The 22,523-nt window shown below is 41.6% G+C and overlaps 1 protein-coding gene across 1 annotated transcript in view; it reads right to left on the bottom strand.

Moving 5' to 3' along the window:
* Positions 1-2,159: 2,159 nt before the first annotated feature.
* LOC120411540 overlaps positions 2,160-22,523 on the bottom strand; it is a 42,768-nt gene continuing 22,404 nt past the window's right edge. The window contains exon 6 of the mRNA XM_039567585.1: positions 2,160-3,141. Within this exon, the coding sequence (XP_039423519.1) occupies positions 2,978-3,141 (164 nt within the window). The 3' untranslated portion in view covers positions 2,160-2,977. The remainder of the gene's footprint in view (positions 3,142-22,523) is intronic.

Genomic DNA, 22,523 nt, shown 5'->3' with positions numbered 1-22,523 from the left:
AGCTCCTTTTTGTGCGTTTTGAAGATGTCCCCCTAACCTAAAAAGAAAATAAACCCTCTGGGATTAAACCATCCTGCTTTTGCAATCCTTCAGTTGCTGTACTGCCACTGCAAATCAGTAGGTCACAGTTCTGTATTCCCACACATCAACTCAGCAGCAACAAGAGAGCCAAATGAAATTTTTCTACTCATTTGGTTTCTGTGGTCTAATACCTGCCAAGCATTTGACCACAGATCTTTGGCTTGTGTCTACAGCCTCCAGGACCCTGAGCTGTCTTGCCTCCAGCTACTAGCTGAGCCCACAACAGCTTAGCTGGCATGGGCAGCACAGGCAGTGTGCACTCAGTTCACTGAGGCCATAGGCACATTACATTCAGGTTGGATCTCCAGCTCTCTATAGGTCTTCGGGGAAAAGGGAATCCACTGAGCAACTGATTTGTTTTTGCAGAAATATGTAACAGCTCTTTTTAAATTTCTGTTGCTTTTCCTACATAATGATGATTCCATTTAGGGACATCTATAGAAACACTGACATATTGAAAGTACTTTTGGAAAACAGGAGACCTAGAAGAGACATTTTGCAAGGCACACCAATCCGCCAAATGTATGAAAATGAAATGTGAAAGAGTAAACATTTTTAAACTGATTTTAAATAGTTTTGAAGTCAGTGGAGCATGCTGCAAAAATCAGCCTTCTAGTTTTATAAAGTGTGCAGTTCTCCATCACCTCCACCCTGACTTGCACAGAGCATGGATCAGTCTTTCCTTGAATGAAGTCAAATTAGAATTTGCACACCAAGACTGCACCTAAGGCACTTCTGCCCCAAATCAGTCCAGGAGATCAGAGAGAAAGTCCAAAGCAAAAACTCCACCATCCTGAAATGTGCATATTGTGTATGTGAGTCCTTGACATTAGCTGTTTCATTTTGTAGAACTCCTCTTGGATCAGTAGAAGCAGTCCACACCATCTTATAATGCAAATATGGTTTATTGCAACCTATTCCGTCTGGAAGTTGAGAGGATAAACTGAGCAGTGCAGGAGCAATCCTTAGCAGCTGCTATCCATGTGGAAAAATACAGATAGCTCCCCATCTGATATTACTACTACCATTTACTAGAGAAGCATCTAGAGGCCCTTGATAGGGATTAGGCCACTATAATAGGCACTGCTTGGACTTAATAAAGTAGCCCCTGCCTCAAATAATGAAGAGAAAATATATACTGAGGTACAGCCTATTTGTAAAAGGAGCAAGACAGAGATTACTGCTGTGGTTATACACTTCTACAGACCAGGCATAAATGGGGTCACAAGTGAAAAATTCCTTTGGTGTCATTCTCACCCAGATTCATGTTCACCACTAAACTGCAAATAATCTGGCAGAGTTAGCTGATCTCAGCTGAAGCCAGCCCTGAAAATGCAAAAATGCTAGAGGTCAGGAGCCAGGTGGGACGGAAAACTGGGCAGGGAAACCTCCTCCAGCCTCCCTCTGCCAGCTGCTGTTTCTGAAAGCCTCTGCCAGGAGACCTATGCCTTTCTAAGCTCTAAATCCACCCCTGACAGCTACTGAATATCTTTGATTTGTATGAATAAATTTCAAAATGTCCTGTGATTACAGCTTCATAACATTCCGGAAGCAGATGGCAGGCACAGATGACACTGACAGTAGTTGTAAGTGTAAATAGGAGATGGCAGAGAGGAGTGAGGAGAGACCATGTTTAGTGTAGGAAAACCATGAAAGAAAAAGAGCTATTACTTTGAAGATGCATCCAAATAATGAAAGCAGGTAGAGAGGATTCAATTGCCACTAGGAGAGAAATACAGAGCTCTGCTTCTTGAACTAGCACAGTGTGTGCTTAAATGTCTTACTAAACAGAGAAGAGAGGGACAGAGAGAAAGACATTAAAATATTCAACTGCCCTTGACCATTAGGAATGAAACTCTGCTCTCCTAGGAAATAAACAGCAGTATACATTTTGGAAAGTAACACTCAGCACCTGGATAAACACACAATAAATCCCAGCTCCTTCCTTACTTCTGGACCAGGTGATAAAAGTTCACTAGTCTGAGATAAAGCTCTTTTCTAAATCATCTCAGAATACAAAGCATTTATCTGCCAATCCCACCAAAGTTTTAAAAATCATTATACGCTCACTGCAAACCTTGAGGTGATGTTTACTTTTATTAAGATGCAAGTGGGAATGTGAAACCATCCATGGTACTAAATGAAGTTCTTACAATGTCTCTTCAGAATACTTTCACTCTCACTCCAGCCAGCAAGAAGAGATTATTTCCTTCCTTCTCCAATACAAAGAATTAAGTAATAGAGAGGAAATCTCCTGGAAGATACTCAGTGTATCTTTCTCTTCTCCTCACCACCTCCCCTTCACAGATGTTTTTTTTAAACATAGCGTACATCAAAGTAAAAACTGACATGCATTTCCCTGAAGCTCTCCTACAGTTTTTTGATTTTGGAAATTTCATTTTCTACCTTATGATGATTACATGAGTGAAGATAAAATGCTTGCTTTGGGATTCATCTTAGACAGAGATGTAATAAACATTGTAACTTTGCACTGCAATGGAACAAATTCTTTTGTAGATGGGCAGGAAGGGACTGTGAGGATTAAATTATATCTGATCACTTGAATATGGATAAAGATGCTATATGATGAGTATATTGACGAGTGGAAAAAAGAAAGAGAAGAAAAGAGGGATTGATGACCTAGCCAGTGAAGTACTCACTGCAGTCCACCAGGTTTCTCAGTCCCATTGAGCTGCAGCTGTCTATTTGCACACACACATACAGAGTCCCAATTATTAATAAATAATTCATGATATTTTTCAGTTTTTCCTCAGTTAATTGCCAAGTGTGAGTCAGCATGAAGACTGAGTTACATCTACCTTGTACCAAAAAGTTTGTTCTTCCAGGTGCACAAAACAAGACAGAGATAATTTTAGCCATACCATGCTGTGCTGGATTACTTGTTTGCCTTTTCTCCTTGTAGGATGCTGTCGTTCAAAGGGGACACCACTGAGGCTGATAAATTCACCTTACTTCCAGCTTCTAAGTAGGAAAAAATAGCTTTGCGTTGCCCCGATTTTCCTTTCATGAAGTTTATAAAATTCCAAAGTGCATCCATACCTAAAAAAGAGAAGGCCATCTGCTCAACACCTCTGTCTTACACATGCTTGCACACCAATCTCTGAAAGAAAGATCCTGCTCAAGTTTGTCTATCAACAACATCCAGTGCTTTGTCTTTCTTTTAAAAGCATCTTTTTAATTACTTTAGTGTCCTGACATGCAGTATGTCTTGACATACCCTCAGTGCATGAATAGCCTTCCTCTGCCTCATCAGAGTGGGGAGGAATTAATCCCAGAGATGCTGTGGCAGAGCCTGGTGGAGTGCACAGTGAGGTCTGGGAAGTTGCTGTGACTGGGACACTCCTCTCCTAGTGTGGGCTGCGGCTGGGACCAGGACACTCCTTTCCTGTGCAGAGCCACTCATCCTCCTCTGTCATGCTCTTTGCTTGCTCTGGCTTGCCCATTAGCCCAGTTAGATAACAAAAACATCACTAGGACACTGACAGTGCAGGCAGCAGACATCTGGAGTGTGGTTCCTCTATACTCCAAGTGTGCTGAAGATCAGAGCAGATCAGTTCCTGAGAGCAGAGAGCAAACTTAAGGGTGGTGTAGAGCAAGGCTAGGCAGCATGGTATCATGCAAAAGTAAGCTTGGTAAGGTTCTCTTTCAAGGTCGTATGCAGTAGGATTCATGACAGGCTCTTTCTTAGTACCAGGAGCTGGCATTGATGCCGAGCTCTGAAGTGTGCATTCAGCTAGATTCACTGCCATATGTCTGATGGGCATCTGTGTAGGCATTATCTAGGTAACATGGGGACAATTACTGGTTAGCTTCCCACCTGGCCCATTTCACACGACTCATGATCTTTTGGGAATTTAGTGACACTACCTGAGCGTCTTTGCAGTAGATATGTGGCACTTACACAGTATAGGCTTGTTGGTCTGCAAGACTGGATCCCCTCAATGTGCTGTTTATCTTGGCTGATGGCCACTGCAACCTATGCTTTGGCACTGTGGGTGACCCCTCTTGGCATTTTGCCAGTATCTTTGAAGGACTTAGGTTACAGTGGATTGATTTTATTTCAGCAGTTTATACACAGGCATTGACCTTTGACTGCTGGGTCCCAACAGCTTTGTTCATCCAGCATTTAGACTCACATCATGACAGTAACAGTTGAAAGACTTTTCTTCCAGCTATGCCTACAAATAAATAGCAATATCTAAAGAAGACAAGAGCACACCAAGAAAACTTGAATCAACCCCAAATGCAGTCAAGTCTTTCACATAGCAAAACCTACTTTCATCAGAGATGAAGACAGCCTTACCTTGTGAAAGAGCTTTGTTTCACCTCCACCAGCTTCTCTAGCATACCCAGTCACATCTTGACAGTGGTGGGAAGAAAGAGATAAAGCCCATTTCAAAATGGATGTATTTGTATGATTTTAGCAGCTACAGAGCAAGCAAATTTAACAAAGTGTCACATGTGGCCCTGCTGTAATGTTGGGAAAACACTGTCCAGACTGTCAGAGCCAAGGGTTTATTTGTGAATCATCCCCTTTATCAACTCCCACGGGGATTGCAGTATCAACTTGCAAAAATTGGCAATGTCACCTACGCTGATTATTCCAGGATATTGGCACTGAGGTGTCTACTTGGACAGTAGACACACAGATAAAGTGAAACAGTTTTTAAAGAGAAAAGGAGATTGCTTCTGGGTGACCCAAGAGCTGTTCAATGCATTTTAGAGAAAGTATTGAGTGTACTGAACCTTTGGCACACAGAGGCTTAGGTTGCTTCTGAAATGCCATAGTTCAGTTCAATTTGTCTTGGAAATAAAAGGTTATAATTTTATTTCAAAATAATTGGACTGCAACTGCTGTTCAGGAGCTGTTTTACATGCAGCTCAGTTGTCTTTCACACAGCTGAGCTGTCCATGGGTAAGGAATGGGATGGTTAGCTACAGGAGGTCATCTTATTAGCCCTCCCAAGAATAAATTCTACTGACACAAGTTGCCCTTCGCTTACACACATTTAGATTTTCAACATCCTTATTTGAGTTAGGAGTATGATTTTCCTACAGTACAAATACTGTGTAAATGTCTTTCCATAGCATATAGACTGATAGCTAATTGGGCTAATTAGCTTAGTAAAGGTCTGCCTTTTTGTGGCCTAACAAAGCCTTATGAACAGAACTCTCCAAGCACAAACATGGCCAGGGGCCAGGCAGTCCTGAGGAGTGGTGTCAGCTTAACACTTAAGGGAATCCAGACCTCAGTCTAGTTATTGTATCTCCATTTCCTGTTACACTGACCTCTGCATCTCTTTAAAGGTGTGGAAAGACTTTCAAGAGTTTTTAATTCAGCCAACATGAATGTTGTAATGTCCTCAACTGCCTCCTTCTTTTCTTTTAATGACAGCTTCATCTGTGACCTCTAAAGCTCCTCCTTGGTTTTCACAATTGCATTTGTGCTCTTTCCCTAAGATTTTATTTGCAGCCTGTTGTGAGTAAATGTGGGGAGAAGAAGAGAAATAAACTGCGCAAGTTAATCCTCTGGCTTTTTCATCCGACCTCAATGTGTGTCTCCTCTACCTAAGTGCAGCAGCCTGGATTTCTCATGGTTTATTTCAGGTATCTATGCTAGCCTTCTATTCATACATAAATCAACTTCACTGATGTAGCGTTAGAAATTATGTATTGGGGTTACCAGGAGAGTGTAGCTCAAAAACTTTTATGTTCCAAAAGCAGTAAAACTTCCAATATTAAATTCCCACAGTATACTGCCTAGCTGAAAGGCAAAAATCTCATGCTGGTTAGTCTAATTGTCCACTAATAACAGACACATCCCCTCTACTATGACATACTACTAGAGTTATGATGGAAATTGTCTAAAAAGGCCTCTTCCTCTCGATTTTCTCTCTTTGCCACAGTAGAACAGCAGTACCACTATCTTTTTTTTTTCATGTACACTGTACACCTTGTATAAGGCAACAGTAGACTAAGAGAAAGGAAATAATGACTAGTTATTTTGTGTTTCATTCACTAGAAGAGTATTGCATCGAAAGTAGAATGGAAACTGTTATTTGAAATTTTATCTTTCTCAGGAATAAATGAATAAATAAGACAACTTTTGAATGATAAGAAGATGGCAGGTGGTTCACCATAGAGATATTTTGCTGTCTATCAAAACTGCATCCAGAGTCTTTATTCAAAATTGTGAACTATTAGGGCTCCATGTAAGACATCAAATAATGTTTCTGCTTGTCAGCAAGATGAATCATACAATGTGTCCTTCCTACTCTCAAGCACATTATAGGCTACCATATGCATATAAGCACACACCCGTGTGCTTCGGACTGCTTGGTTTAGATTAATTTCTTAATTTTCCAATTTCAACAGAATGCCAACTCAGTCTATTTTACCATGTTTTCTGGTGGCACCATGTATCATATAATTTTATGATGGAAGGAGTTTTTACCCATAATAATGGGCTTGTGAGGTTTTCAGCTGCCCTTCCTATGTAGCGCTCCTGTGTCTAATACCCAGAATTTCATCACAAGGTTTTACATCAAGATAAGAAAACCACAAAGATCTGGTCTAAGCTGAGTTAAGATCGCCCATTTTTTGCCAATTCCTAGGCAGACCAAACCTTAGCTTTGAACTAAATCACTTGAATGGCATAAGTATATTCTAAAAAACAGGTTGATAAAATGAGTATATTAACATATTCTGAATACAGATATGTGATTTTTGTGTTCTGTTATTTTGAGCCCCACAAAGCCAAAACTACATTAAAAACATATTGAATGGAAATCATGCAAATGCAAATCAATAACAGACCCCTGATCTATTTATATAGAGATCCAAGTTAATACTAAAAAAGATGGGAATCAATCATTAAGGATATTTTGCAGTGTCACTATCTGTCTTATCACAAGCTCTCATTGGGGTCACTGCTAGCAAATCCCTTAAAACACTCTTTATACCCATGAAGCCATGCCAACAAATTAACAGCCCTGAAGCATGGTCCTTTCAGGAATTCTCTTTGGGCTGTGCAGCTGCCCACAACTGACAACATGGACCATGGGAAAATAGAGAATGTTCTCAGCTTCTTCATTTGAAAGTGAGGTGTACTCTGGAAAACCAAAAAAGGAACAATTCACTTCAGACATCTGTCTGTGAAGAAAAATTTAGTGCCAGCATCTGGAAAATGTCTGATTGAAGCCATGCTGAAATTGGTTTTGAAGGAAAAGTGACAGTAATTAAAAAAAACAAAAAGGGCCAGGGATGTCATTTTCTTGTTCCTTTCATGATAGGAACTTCCACACCCTTTTATTTCAAATTCAGAAGAAATCACCTCCTGGGCTGGAGGTTATTCCCTCTGCCACACTCCTCCTAAAATGGCATGGACTCACAGGGACACTCTACACAAACATCCTTTGTAGAAGTTTTCAAAACACTTTCACTGTTTTGGGTCCCTTCCAACTCACCATAACCTATAATTCTCTGATTAACATCTAGGCAAGGTGGCTTCATCCGCACGTGGTTCCTGCAATAAGTAAATAATCACAAATGCGTTCAATGCTAATGTGTTCTTTATGAATTAAGTCCTTATCTGTCATTGTGAGTGTGAATGATACTGTTTACAGTGATGGAAGAGAAAGAAGCCCTTACCACAAACATTTTTGCCACCTGACTCTCATTTGCCTGCAACATTAACAAAGTCTCAACAGCTCACCCAGGTAGCTGGCATAGGGAAGGGCACTCAGCATGCTCATTGCTATGCAAAGCATGATGAACAGTGATGGTCATCACCAGTTTGGCAATTATTTCTCCATTTTGTCATTTCAATATGCCTCTGAGGTTGCACAGAAAGCTCTGTGTCTCAGCCATATTTATGGGTATTCTCAGCTGCTTGCAGTTATTGTGCAGCTCTGATTAATACTTCCTTCTCTGTGACACAGAAGGAGCTGCATTCTAATACCATCCTCATTTTTTTCTACCAGATCCCATACTTTTGCATAAAAAATTCCCAACTTATAAATCAAGGAGGTATGGTTGGAGGTCCATAAAAAGTGAGACCATGAAAATGTCATCACTACACGTTTTATTTTCCTGTCTACTCTTCCTGAATCTTCCAAATGTTGTTAGCTTGTTTATGGCTGCATTGTTCATTTTGGATACCTTATTCTTAAGAGGTATTCTGGCCAGGACCTCCAGCTCCACTTTCATGGTTCAGCTTGTGTTTGCAATGGTTATTTCAGCTTCCTTCTTCACAGGCAAGTCCATCTGTTAGTGTCTGTGGTAAGCTTAGAGTATGAATTGAGTATTGTTAATAACGTTTTTTCTTTGTCTGGCAAAATTATTGTACTTTAGTCACACTATTTCTATGTATTCTACTTTCTTCAATGACCTATACTATTTTTCCTTTCACCAGAGTAGACATTAATAGGCTTCACAGAAAATCTTGGCAACAAAGATCACATTGTACAATTGATATCAATCTACTCCTGTGTGAATGGGACTAGATTGCGTGGATCAGCTTGCCCTGCAAAAAGCTGGAGCACCTATCACCTGGGTCTTTATTTACTTTTATAATACAACTTCTCTATTTTAATTAAAAGCCACGGAATTTTAGTCTCCCCTTAATGGGAAGTTAGGCTAGTTCTACATAGGCCTTCTCCTTTTGAATCAGAGCCTATAATCCATACAAGCGTAAATTGTATTGATAAAACCTGTATTGATATAACATGGATACAACCCATATAACAGGCTGAATACTTGGTTCGGCCTGCAAAAAATAATGACATTTATAACTATGCATTTCAGTAATTTCTTCTTCTCTTATTCTATGGTACTCAGCTCAGTGACAGCCTATAGGACTTAAAACTGCCATCTGCATGTTTTTTATAGGCTGAATCCAGATAAATTCTGGCAGTTCTGTGATACCCTCCGTGATTAACACAAAATCTTTTTTGATGTATGCTATTGTGTAGTTCAGTGTAGTAACTCACCTTCTCTAACAGGAGTTGCCAGAGGTCTATTACAATTTATCTGAAGGGTATAAAGTGGTAAAGTGTTCTTTGTCCAGCAGTTGAGGAGTGTGTGCGTGTGTATGCAATACATGCATTTTTCTAAATTTCTGTAACAGCTGTTGATGGAGGGGAGAACGAAGGGAACAACTGAATCAGACAGAAGGTAGTTCCATCAGGTTGCTCTTCAAGAGGTGGACAGAGGCATTGCCAAAGCATACTGAGTGACTCTTCCAAAGCCATTTATTGTGAGAGCCTAGATAAATATCACAGCTTACATCTAACATCTGAAACGGCAAGCCAAATAAAATGATGGATAAGTAAGGCCATGGACACAATAGTAGAAACAACCTGAAATATAATGACGCCAGAGCCAATCCAGGCTGCAGAAAATTAAGCCAGAATGGAAATAAGAAAGCTAATAATAGATTCTCCAAATGGGGAAAAAAATATTCATCCTGACGTTTAGCGTAAGTGTAAGTGTTCTTTGTTTACAAATGCAGTGCTACCTAAACTATTATCTTTAGGCAACTTAAGCTTTCATTTTTTATCTGTACTGTAACTTGTATTTTGGGATACCCCATGAAACAACAAACGACTTATTATGCACCACTATAACTAAAGTATTCAGCATGCATTTTCCTTCCTCATTGTGAATATGATGAAGTTAATCCAGTCCTTTCTTAATCAACTGCTGTAAAAATCAAAGCAGAAGTACAATACATTCTCAAGCATAAGTGTGCTGATAGAAAATGTACCATTTCAGAGTTAATTCAACAGAATATGTCACCCAGTGGGGGGTGTAAATACATAAGAAACCGTGACAAAGGCACTTGTCACATCGTCAGAGTAATGTCTGATCCAGAACATGACATTCTGAAATGTAAGGAGTGCATGTAACAATGAATCACCCTGTGTTATATGTAATAGAAAGGATGCTGTAAGAAAATATTTATATTATTACAATACGAAATAAAAAGTATGGTATTATTCATACAGTGACTTCCAAGCCTATCAACATTTCACAATGTGTGATGCAATAATGGCTAAGGAGGAAAAAGCAGTGATTAAAACAAAAATCACAAGACAGTGGCCAGGAAACATTCAAATGCAGAGGATGGGAGAAGAATGTGCAGACAGAGAGAATGGGCTTCACCCACCCTGGAAGGAGATGCACAAGCTGGACAGCAGACATGAGCAGGCTGGCTCACAGCAAACATCATATTTCCAGGAAAAATACTGTTGGTCAACCTGAAAAAACCTCAAGACTGCAGAACACTCACACCATTTTCTGGAAGATTAAAGCTTTGTACAGCTCTATGTGGACTTACCCGTGGTATGAACATGTTCAGCCCTTCCAGATCACATAAAGGAAACACCTCACCTAAGTTAATTCATGATCCAGGCTCACACTTTTTCCTTCCAGTATTGTGGAGGTCAGTCTAGTACAGCATCTTTGTACTGCCTTACTAAAGAAGTTCATTTGCTGAACATGCCTGGGCAAAAAGCACAAAGTCTATGCTTAATTCATCACATGGATGTAATTTAGCTCAAACTGCATGATGCTACATGCTTTTCAGTCACAGCCTTCACTGCCTGAAACCAGTTATTCTTCAATTATACCTGAAGCAATGATGAGAACAAGTGTATTTCAATCTTGTTCTTTCAGTGGTGCTACCCTGCAGGGAGAAGGAAGCACCTTATTCATGCTGGTGCAATAGTCACAAGTATACAACATTGCTTGGAAGCCCTGAAGAAACCTGATTGACATTGGTCCCCTTTTCTAGTGATTCAAATTACTTCACTAGACTCCCTTATACTCTTACAAAATCTGTCATCAGGCTAACCTTGTCCATAAATATCTACTGAAATACCCAAAACCCATGGAAAATATTTCCATTGCAATTACCTACATCTCTTTCATGAATCCTAACAATAAACAAACTGACAAACAAATAAATAGCCTGGAAAGCCATGTTCTCTTCTGTCATGGCATTTACAAGCACAAGGAGAAAAATACCTATTTTTTAAGATGATACCGACGTAGTTATCACCATCTCAACTCCTATTGCATCATCAGTTCAGCAGCTTTCTTTGCAGTTATTAGAATCAGCAACAGAATTCTCAGCTCAAATGAACACATACTTTAAGTCTGAGAGTGCTTGGGAATTTAAGCACATATTTACAGTTAAATACATGCTTATGTCTTGTCACAGTGCCATATTCATCACTTCTGTAAGCAGCTGTACCTTCATTACAAGAAAATAGATTTGCTCTCAACAGAGTGGATTTGAAGGTGTGTTATGAGTTTTTATATCAGCATTCATTTCTAGTTCAAGCTGTTTTATCAAGAGTGACTGGTAAAAGCATATGTCAGCTGAGTGGGCGTGGACAAAAAGTGTAAGCAAGTAATCAGAAAGATGTGATTTTATAGATTTACAGGCCACTGTGACAGGGAAACGAGACCAAGGCTGCAAAGTCCCTGCCAATATCTCCATATTTTATGAACTGGAGTAGATCGAACCTAAGTTTGTCAGTTGAGCTCAGCTAGAAGAGATAGTAGGAGATGCATCTTTCAGGCTAGAGGCCATGGATCATTTTTTATTTTCATAAATCAAGACAGAAAACTCTAACTTTACCACACGTTTGGAATGATGTTCAGTTCTGAACCTGTGATTAAAAACCAGAACAGGATCTGCTGAACAACATCCAGCTCAGTTCTGACTGCTTTTGCATATTCTGATCTTGAATCCAATCAAAAACTCATGCAAGCATCACTTGTTTATGCTATAATTAATTTACATGTCATTTAACTATCCAAAGGTTATGTTTAATACTGTCTAATAAGTGTCCAGGTAACCCTAATTCATCATATGAGAGTAATCACTGATATTAACAGATCAGTGTTTGTTGCTCCAAAAAGATATTTCCCATGTTCACTATCTGTAGTCTTCGGTAAACTACTCACATTCTCTCTCTTCTCAGTAGTATTGAAATGTTTCTTTTACTTACAGATATATATATATATATGCCAGTGTTATCTGCATTCAAATGTCAGCTTGACAGGATATTGGCTAGAGCACATTAAATCAAGTAGAGAAAGGCTAAGGTGATATCTCAGCTTTTCCAAGTGGGAAATACTCACATTTTAGTATTTTCTGGGACGATGCACCCAAGGTAAGGTAGTAGTGGTTGTGTAACACTAATGCTAGCAATTACTGAGAAATGTTTATTACACAGTGTTATACTAAGGCAGTATTGCAATGTAGATATCACTAGCTTCCCCCCAAACTGGAAATAAACATAAATTAGAGCATTTGCGCAGGTTCAGCATTCAGGTTTTCTTTTAAGTTATAAAGAAAATCTTTAATTTAAAGCCAAGTTAGTTTTTTCCACTGTTATCGATACATGATTCTTCTGTCCAGGAGGTAAAAAATATTGAAAGCTTTTAACAATGTGAATGTCTTGGTGCCTTTTCAGATGTAAGTCCTTTTTCATACATTTGTGTTATGGATCAAGTGAGAGCTTTGGACAGATCTGCCTTAGGCTCAGATTTTTCACAGCAGCTCTACTTAGGTGACCTGCACCTGAACTGCTATGGCTCACAAGTTCTCAAGAATGGCAGATCAGGTCTATTATAAAATGGATTATTTATTAAATAGACAGGAGATTAACAGACAAAAGGCCTTAGAGTTAGTTACTACACAAGATAAAACAAAAGAACTACTAGTAGATTACATAAAACAGTCCATGACAGTAAGGTACCTATACTACAGCTAGCAAAGAAATAGTATAGATTAGGAGTAATGTGACTTACCACCGAATTGTCGACGGGGTACACAGAGACCTTTCACTCAACCCTCAAGAGAGTGACTCAAGATAGGCATCCCAAATCTCGAGGAGAGATCCCCACACATTTCCAGGGAATGCGCAGAAGATTTCTGCTTTGTGAAAGTATGGTGTAGCTTTTATAGTTTGTAGTGCAGTGTCTGTCACTCAGAAATTCAAGCTTATCTTCCTCCAATCTTGCTTTCAAGGCAAGATATTTATTGTCAGCTGGGAATGTCACCTCCATGGTGCCTAAATAACTTGCTACAAGACAAGCTGTCCTGACTGAGTTATTTCAGCAATTAGCAAATGCATGTGAGGGGGAAGATGCCCTGAGCTATCGCATCAGCTGATAGGTAACAAGACCTCCTGGGGGGGCCATTCTGCCACAACTTGTTAAAAAATGTTGCCATTCTGGAGATACCAGTCACAATTCAATAGACAAGCTTTCAAATGAGACTCTCTTCTGGGTTGAACAGATTGATGGCTACATGCAAACTGGATCGGGAACCACCTGTTTAAAAGCAGTTCTATAGATACACAAAGTAAGATTTGTCAGTTGTCAAAAAATTATTTTGTCTAAATATTATAAAACTCATCTGCGCCATTCTCCCTCCCAGAAGCCTCAATGCCTCTTTTCTGTTTCGGGGCCTTATTCAACAAACATTTAAGCCATTAGTAACTTCATGCATGTGAGTGAAAATCAGGTCCTGTGAGAGTTCTGCCTGGCAGGTGCCACAGATGATGATTATTTTAGGCAAGATGTGTTGTGGATTAAGGCTGGTAGACATGTCAGCCCCACACAGCTACTTTATCACTCCCCCACTGTCAGACAAGGAGAGAATAGGAAGAACAAAAGCAAGAAAATTCAGGGGTTGAGATAAAAATAGTTTAAAATGGAAGGAACAAGGAAGAAGGAAAAAGAAAGAAAACAACAATAAACAAGAGTAAAACAAAAGCGAGTGATGCAAAGAAGCCACTCACAAGCACACTGATACTGACACCAGGTTAGTCTTCAAGCAAAGCCTCCATTCAAAAAAACCCCAAACCCTCTCCACCCATTATATTCTATGGCATGGGATATCCCTTTGGTCAGTTTGGGTCAAGCGTCCTGGTTACATCCTCTCCCATCTCATGTTCCCCCAACCTTCTGCTGAGGCAGAGTTGGGAAAAGAGAAAGCCCCAGTGCCATACAAGCCCTGCCACAACATGGTGCCATCACCACTGCTTTAGTCACAAATCCAAAACAGAGCACCATCTGGAAGAAAATTAACTCCGCCCCAGCCAGGCCCTGTATAATGTTTATCTTTGTGTCTGCGCTCCCTATATTCAATCCTTAGCAAGTATAGGACTTGACCCTGCATTCAGATGATGCAGAGCAGAGATGTGCTGGCTTCAAGGATAACACACTAGAGCAGCTTCTTATTGAAGGATCAGTTCCTTGGGTGTGAACATATAAATATATTTTCTATGTCCTTAACCAACTTTTTAAGGGCATGGAACTTTCCTCTGCGAATTACTTTTTCCTCAGCGAAACCAGGCAGATATTTTGACTATTTCATATTCAAAATCATGGTTTTGCAGTTTTGCTCACATTTCCAGCTTTCTCTTAGGAGAAAGGAATGCCAGCCTTCCATGAAACATGAAATCCACAAAGGGCAGTAAAACTTTCAGGTTGGAAAGAACACAATGGTTTGAAACAAGCAAGCAAAGTGCTATTAGCAGTCCTCATCTGTCTTGATAAAAGCCTTCTCATGGTGGCTGCAGTTTAAAGGCTGTCGCATCAGTCACCACTGTTGACTATGAAAGACAAAGAAGACAAGGCAAGGTCTGGAGTGATTCAGAGGCCCTGCCTCATTCCACATGGTACTCTCCAGAAAACGTGGAATTTCTCTGCCTGTTCAATGCTCCCCGCTTCCATGGACTTTAGAGCACACAATTCTGTTCTACAAAAAGCTTCAGTTCCTTAGTTCATGGGTTTTAAACACACACCTATCTGAAAACTGATATTTATATTAGTTATGCTAAACTATTGTGGGCACCTAAGCATTACACAGACATTTACCCACTTCCCCACCCCCAAAGAGAGTTTTATGGGGAAAGACACAAAGAAAGAGCAAACCCCAGAAAAATCATGGGTCAAGGTAAGAACAGTTTAACAGGCAATGGAAAAGTGGAAGAAGAAATAGGGAAAAAAAACAGAGCTCATGACACAAGGACAATCACTAACCATCTCCTGTGCTAGAGTGATGCCCCACCAGTTCCCAAGCAATAGATAGCTAGCCTACCTAACTCCACTCCTCCCTGTCTTTTATTGCTGAACATGACACTATAGGGCATGGAAAATCTCTTTGGTCAGTTTGGGTTATCTGTCTAGCTGTGCCCCCATCCTACCTCTCACACACTCCTATCTATTCACTGCGGTAGGAGTGAGCAGAGAAGGCTTTCACACTGCACAAACACTGTTCAGCAGTATCTGAAACGTTGGTCTGTTACCAGCACCACAGGAGTTGTTATGGTGAAAATGACCTTCATCCCAGTCCGACCTAGTAGAGATGTTTCAGGTCAGTAACTGGCAAACAATCCCAACTCTGACCTATCTGGCAAACCCACAAGTCCTTTCAGTCTGGTCTTTGGCAGTCTTCTTGCTTTTCACTGTTACGTTACATTTTTAAAACAAAGACAAATGCCTCTCTCTCTTGATGTAGTGGCTGCAAGACAAATTGCTTTTGCAATGAACAGATGTTAATTGTTTGAAATTAATTTTTCTAATATAGTCTGGTCCTGCTTCCCTGGACAGGATTTTGTGTTTGTAATGGAAGCTCTCTATAGGAACTTACCTGTGGTGTGGCCATGTCCAACTCTTACAGCTTAATAAAACAGATTAGATTGGTTTCCTGTCTTCAGTTCACTGATGATAGCTATGAAAAATAGGTTTAACTTGTATGGTTAAGTTCTATCCAGATGCTTCTAAGTAATTTGTATTTGATGGGAATTATTTCACTGTCACTGAAATAGTAATTTCAGTGAGGGTGACAGTGGGACAACAGCCCTTGAAGTCACCGGAGTTGCAGTTGATCACATCAGGCTTAGCGCAACCTCTAATCCAGGAACTGGATCTCTCGAGCAGGTCCCTTGACTTCGCTCTTTTTCATAGCAAAACCAGCTTCCAGGAGAATCTAGATATTTTCTCTCCTTTCTCAAACACTTCTTCCGTGGTGTTCCCCCACACAATGATGTCATCAATGTACTGCAAATGTTCTGGAGCCTCACCCTTTTCCAGTGCAGCCTGGATCAGTCCATGGCAGATGGTGGGACTGTGCTTCCACCCCTGGGACAGTCGGTTCCAGGTGTACTGCACGCCCCTCCAGGTGAAGGCAAACTGAGGCCTGCACTCTGGTGCCAGAGGAATGGAGAAAAATGCATTGGCAATGTCAATAGTGGCGTACCACTTCGCTGCTTTGGACTCCAGCTCATACTGGAGCTCCAGCATGTCCAGCACGGCAGCGCTCAATGGTGGAGTCACTTCATTCAGGGCACGATAGTCCACAGTCAATCTCCATTCCCCGTCAGACTTGCGCACAGGTCAGATGGGGCTGTTGAAGGGTGACAGGGTCTTGCTGACCACCCCTTGGCTCTCCAGCTCGCAGATCATCTTGTGGATGGGGATCACAGCATCTCGATTTGTCCAATACTGCCAGCGGTGCACTGTCGAGGTGGCAATTGGCACTCGCTGCTCTTCTCCCTTCAGAAGCCCAACTGCAGAAGGATTCTTGGTCAGCCCAGGCAAGGTGTTCAATTGCCTAATGCCCTCTGCCTCCACAGCAGCTGTTCCCAAGGCCCACCTGAGTCCCTTCGGGTCTTTGAAATATCTGCTTTGGAGGAAGTCTATGCCCAGAATACACGGGGCCTCTGGGCCAGTCACAATCTGATGTTTCTTCCACTCATTTCCAGTCAGGCTCACCTCAGCTTCCAACAGGGTCAAATCCTGCAATCGCCCCCATCATGCCAGCAATAGAAACAGATTCTACCCCCACGTGTCCCTATGGGAGCAAGGTGCACTGCGCACCAGTGTCGACCAAGGCATCATATTTTTGTGGTTCTGATGTACCAGGCCAACGAATCCACACTGTCCAAAAAACATGGTTTTCCCTGGCCTCTACCTGGCTAGAGGCAGGGCCCCGCTAGTCCTGGTTATCCTTGCTTCCCTAGGCATACATTTTAGAGATTCCTTCAACAGGATTGGAGATGTCATCTTCTCTTCCATCATACCTGGCAGTCCACTACGGGCAATTGGAGCTACTTCCTTTCTGGTGAAACTTCCTCTCTGAGTCTTGCCCTCCTTCAATTCACGCACTCATGCTGCCGGGGCAGAAGTGGGATTTCCATCCCACCTCCTCATATTATCCCCACAGTCACACAGGAAGAACCATAGTTCAGCTCTTGGGGTGTACCTTCTCTCTCTAGCTGGGGGACACCTGCGTTTGGTAACAGAACCTCTGGTCCATACTGATGAGATTTGGAGAAGGCCCTCTTTAACTTTGTCCCTGAGTTTCTGGTGATTATCCTGCATCCTATCTTCCATTTTCTGCAGATGCGTTTCCACAGCTGCGACTCCTGCATGTGTTGGGCCATGCACAGCACCCGCATATGCTCGGAGCTTCTTCACCATAGCAGGCATGGTCTCATCCCCTTCATCCTGCTTCATCATTGCTAAAGCAGAAGCGTATTCTTATGGCCTAAGTCGTATGAGTTTTAGCCACATCACTGGTGTACATCTTCCCAAGTTTGGACTCCTAATTGTTGGGTCATCTGTGAAGACAAGCTCTACCACCACCAGTTCTCTCAAGTGTTGAATCCCTTGTTCTATGGTCTTCCACAGGGTTTGTTGCATATAGATATCATCTGAGCACAGGTATCTTTCCCCCACACTTCCCAAGAGCTATGTCCAGAGACTGAGAGGTTCAGGCCCCCTTACCATCCCCTCGTCAATAGCTGGACCATGTGACAGGGATTCCAAATGCCTTGGTTCAGTGCTGTCCAGAACTGTATTACCGCCTGCAGCATCCCAAATACAGACTAACCAACTTAATATGAATTCATCAGACTGTTGAGTGTAATCCTTCCTTAGGCCACTAAGGTCCCTCATGGACCCCCATGCCCCACCCACCCTGAACAGGTAGGGGATACAGCATCATAAAGTCGCCCCAAGACATTCGGGAAGTTCAAAATCACAGCTTCCAGAGAACCCAAGTTCAAATTAACTCATTTTCTTTTTGGGCCAGTGCATACACGCTGTTGATCAGCCCAGGCATGATAGTACTTTCAAGAGCTCGGTTAGGCTGGATGCTGTTTGTAGGCCTGCAGGAACAAGCTGTCTTTCTAGAGGTGCTCAGATACCATGGCAACTGTCACTTTGCAAGCAGACAGACAGCAGCCTAAGCCCCTGAGCCATCCCATTGCCCAGAGCTACTAAGGCTTTACTAGTTCCCGTAAACATTAGAGACACTGAAATTGGAGAAAACCAAAAAGCCTGGTTCCTTGTTTGCTGAGCAAGTTCTGCTGCATTAAAAAAAAAAAAAAAAAAGTTAGCTGGACTGCCAGCTGTATTTAAGAATTAAAATGGCCACAGCTGCTCTCTTTTGGGATGATTCATTGACAGTACACATTCAGGTGCATGCTAAAAACACAGTCACAGCATTGGATCCCTTTGGAGCTGTAGGCAGAGCACAACCTATCAAAGAACCTCTGAACTGGCTCAGGCATGACCCAGAAAGCAGTTCTCAGACCTGTCAAGCCAGCTGCAGCCTAGGCATGGATATGTAGTAGAGTACCTTAGGATGAAAACTCAGGTGCCTACACCCTTAAATAGGTTTATGTACAAACTGGACATACATGAGTCCACCACACAGTGGGGCTACACACAGGGGCTGAACAGCTGAAGAGCAGCTTGTCAGAAAATGTGCCGGAGGTCTGAGTCAACAACAAGTTGACCATGAGTCAGAAGTGTGCCCTGGAGGCAAAAAAGGCCAGTGGTATCCTGGGTTGCTTTAGGAAGAGCACTGCCAGTAAGTCAAGTGATGAGATCCTTTCTCTCTGCTCAGCACTGGTGATGCACATGCAGATGCTGGGTCCAGGTCTGGGCCACACTGAACATCCTGGAGTGAGTCTGATGACAGACCACAAATACAATGAAGGGACTAGAGCACCTTTTACAGAAAGAGAGGCTGAGAGAGCTGGAACTGTTCCACCTGAACAAGAGAGGTCCCAGGAGGGTCTTATAAATGTGTGTAAACACTCAATGGAAGAGAATAAAGAAAATGGAGTCAGACTCTTCCCAGTAATATCCAGTGAAGGAAGAACAGGCAGTAAGCACAAATCAAACTAAGACATTCCATTTAACCACAAGGAAAAAAAAAAAATACTGTGAGGGTGATCAAATACAAGAACAAGTTTTCCAGAGAGGGTGGTAGTCTCTGTCCCTGGAGATATTCAAACCAAACAGACACAGCACTGAGGAACCTGATGTACCTGACTCTGCTACAAATGCCCACCAGCCTCAGTGGCTAAGGTTCATTGCCCTCATGCATTCCATGCTTCCACTTAGTTTCTAGGGACCTAAACTCTTCCATGTTAAGTGACTTAAATATTCTGTCCTGACTGCCAGCCTGCAAAACCAGGGCTCATTTTCCAAAAATCATAGAGAAAGGGAACATGCTAGTTAATATCATATTTACTCAAATCTGTGAGTGAAAGTTTACAACAATTTGATTGATTGAAATTTAATTTGGAATTAAAGAGATTGAATTTGGAATGAAATTACAATTATTTGAGTGTTTGCAAAAATTAAGAAAATACCTGTTCAGCACACAAAACCAGGCATAGCACAGAGTTATACTATGTCCCATGGTCAGAGAGATGCAGGAAGTTGGATATACTTTCTGAAAGGAAGGTTTACAGAAAAAGTTGAACAGTACCTGAATAAATTCTCACTTTTCAGCATTACAAGAAAAATAATCTCTGGCAAATCTGAGGACTGTGGAAAACATCATCACAGAAGTGGTGAAGAACTTGTAGGGAAGGAAAATTGGCTGAGTTTCATCTAAATTTATCTAACAAATTTCAATTAACCAAAATTAACGAACGTATTTTCCCTATTAGGCATAGAAAATTAGGAGTAAGTACATTTAATTTCATTTTCAGCGGGTACAGGTTAATTTTTAGAGAAAGTTTAACAAGTCTGGCATCTATACCACTTCTTCCAAAAACCTTAGACATCTTGTGAAACATCTCTGAGACAAGCATCTACAAAGACTGTTTTTCTCTGTTGAGGAAGCATCATTTCAGCATGATGCATGCTCAATTTTCAGCACATGCAGACTTGCCAATATATTACCTTAGAGCTTGTTTATACATGCAAGCACCTTCCTCCAGGCACCACCCAATCTGTCATAAACAATGGAAACAAGATGAAAGTCTGCCTGCTTTCTTATCTACTCACTTTGCCAGCTCAATTTAAATGACTCTGCAGGAGTGATTTAAATTAAACAGTCAACGAAATTCAGAACACCTGAGTTTTGGTCAGATTTGAATCTCCTCCAAGAGCTTCTAAATAAACTGCTTTTAAACCCAAGTATCTCCCTCATGACTGAAGAAGGTGAAATGAGACATTTTTTATTTGTCTGCATCTATGAATGGATCACTTATGGAAACATTATAACTGGAGCTCCAACATAAGAAAGGCATGGACCTGTTTAAGCAGGTCCAGAGGAAGTCCACAAAGATGATCAGAGGGATGGAACCCTGCTTCTATGAGGACATGCTGAGAGAGCTGAACTTAGCCTGGAGAAGAGAAGGCTCTGGAGAGACTTTAAAGCAGCCTTCCAGTCCATATGGGAGGTCTACAAGAAAGCTGGAGAGGGACTTCTTAAAACGGCTTCTAGTGACAGGACAAGGGGTATGGCTTCAAACTGAAAGAGAGCAGATTTAGATAAGATATTTGGAAGAAATTCTTTCCTGGGAGGGTGGTGAGGCACAGGAACAGGTTGCCCAGAGAAGCTGTAGATACCCTGTCCCTGGAAGTGTTCAAGGCCAGGTTGGATGGAGCTCTGAGCAAACTGGTCTAGTGGAAAATGTCCCTGCCCATGACAAGAAGTGTGGAACTGAAGGATCTTTAAGGTCTGTTCTTACACAAACCATTCTTTGACTCCAATATTTACACTGGTGAGCACTGTTAGGGTAGCCAAGAAAACTCTCCCTGTGGGAAAGATTGTAAGATTAGGCCTCATATTTCTGTAATTAGTAGTTTGCACTTTTAAAAATGTTGACCTTGATTATAATTATTAAGAAGCTGGCCTTACTTGCTTATTTAGGCATTATTTGTTGTTGAGCACATGGTCATGCATTCAACAGCTTTCTCACAAAAAAAGAATGGGCCTTATTAGACTCAGCACAATATTCCTTTCTTTTTATTTCCAGATGGTTTTTCATGCTCTGGCCTTCAGGGTTCTGCAGAATTAGGAATACATTTTATAAACACTGCTACATCTCTGTGCTGTGCTTAAACAAACCTTGGTACTGAAGTGTTCAGACACTTTCTCTGGGGAACAAGCAGGCAAGACGTACTAGTAAAGCTTTAAACTACATTTAGCAGAGAAAGAGGATGCTTTACTGGTTTATCAGCAAGGAACCAGGAACAACAGCACTTTAGGGAACAGCAGGGAAATACCTGTAAATCATCCCAAAAGAACTAAAGAGGGCTCTTCCCAGAAAATGAAGAGGTGGATAGCCCCACTGAAGTGCCTCTACACCAATTCATGCAGCACAGGTAACAAGCAAGAGGAGCTGGAAACCATGGTGCAATTAGAAAACTATGACCTAACTGCTATCACAGAAACATGGTGGGATGAGGTACATGACTGGAGCACTGCAGTTGAGGGCCACAAGCTTTTCAGGAGACAGGCTGGGAAGGAGGGGTGGGGGCACTGTGCTCAATGTTAAGGAAGGGTCAGATTGTGAAGAGCTCCTCTGGGAAACGGCCACGAACAGACTGAGACCCTGTGGGTGAAAATCAAGAAGCAGACCAACAAAGGACACCTGGTGGCAGGGGTCTGCTACAGGTTGCCTGACCGGGGGAACCTGTCAACAAAGCATTTTGCTTCAAATACGGGAAGCATCACACTCACAAGCTCTCATCCTGATGGAGGACTTCAACCACCTGGTCATCTGCTGGGAAATCAATACAGCAAGCAATCCAGGAGACTCCTGGAGAGTGTAGGGGACAACTTCCTGGTACAGGTATTAGACAAACTAACCAGAGGTGAGACATTACTGGACCCGGTAATCACTAATGAGGTGGGTGAGCACATCAAAGGAGTTAAGATCAGAGGCAGCCTTGGCTGTAACAAGGCTGGTTGAGTTTGTGATCTCAAGGAGTTTGGGCCTGGCAAGGAGCAAAATCAAGACCCTGAACTTTGCAAGAGTAGAATTCCAGCTGTTGGGAAAAAATGGTGAATGAGGTCATCCCCTAGGTAACTTTCCTTAAGAATAGAGGGGCTGATCAGAGCTCTCGTAGAGCACAAGAGA

Source organism: Corvus cornix, chromosome Z, assembly GCF_000738735.6.
Source record: "Corvus cornix cornix isolate S_Up_H32 chromosome Z, ASM73873v5, whole genome shotgun sequence".
Taxonomy (NCBI): domain Eukaryota; kingdom Metazoa; phylum Chordata; class Aves; order Passeriformes; family Corvidae; genus Corvus; species Corvus cornix.
The sequence above is the reverse complement of the archived record's forward strand: the minus strand, read 5'-3'. Positions and strand labels throughout refer to the sequence as shown.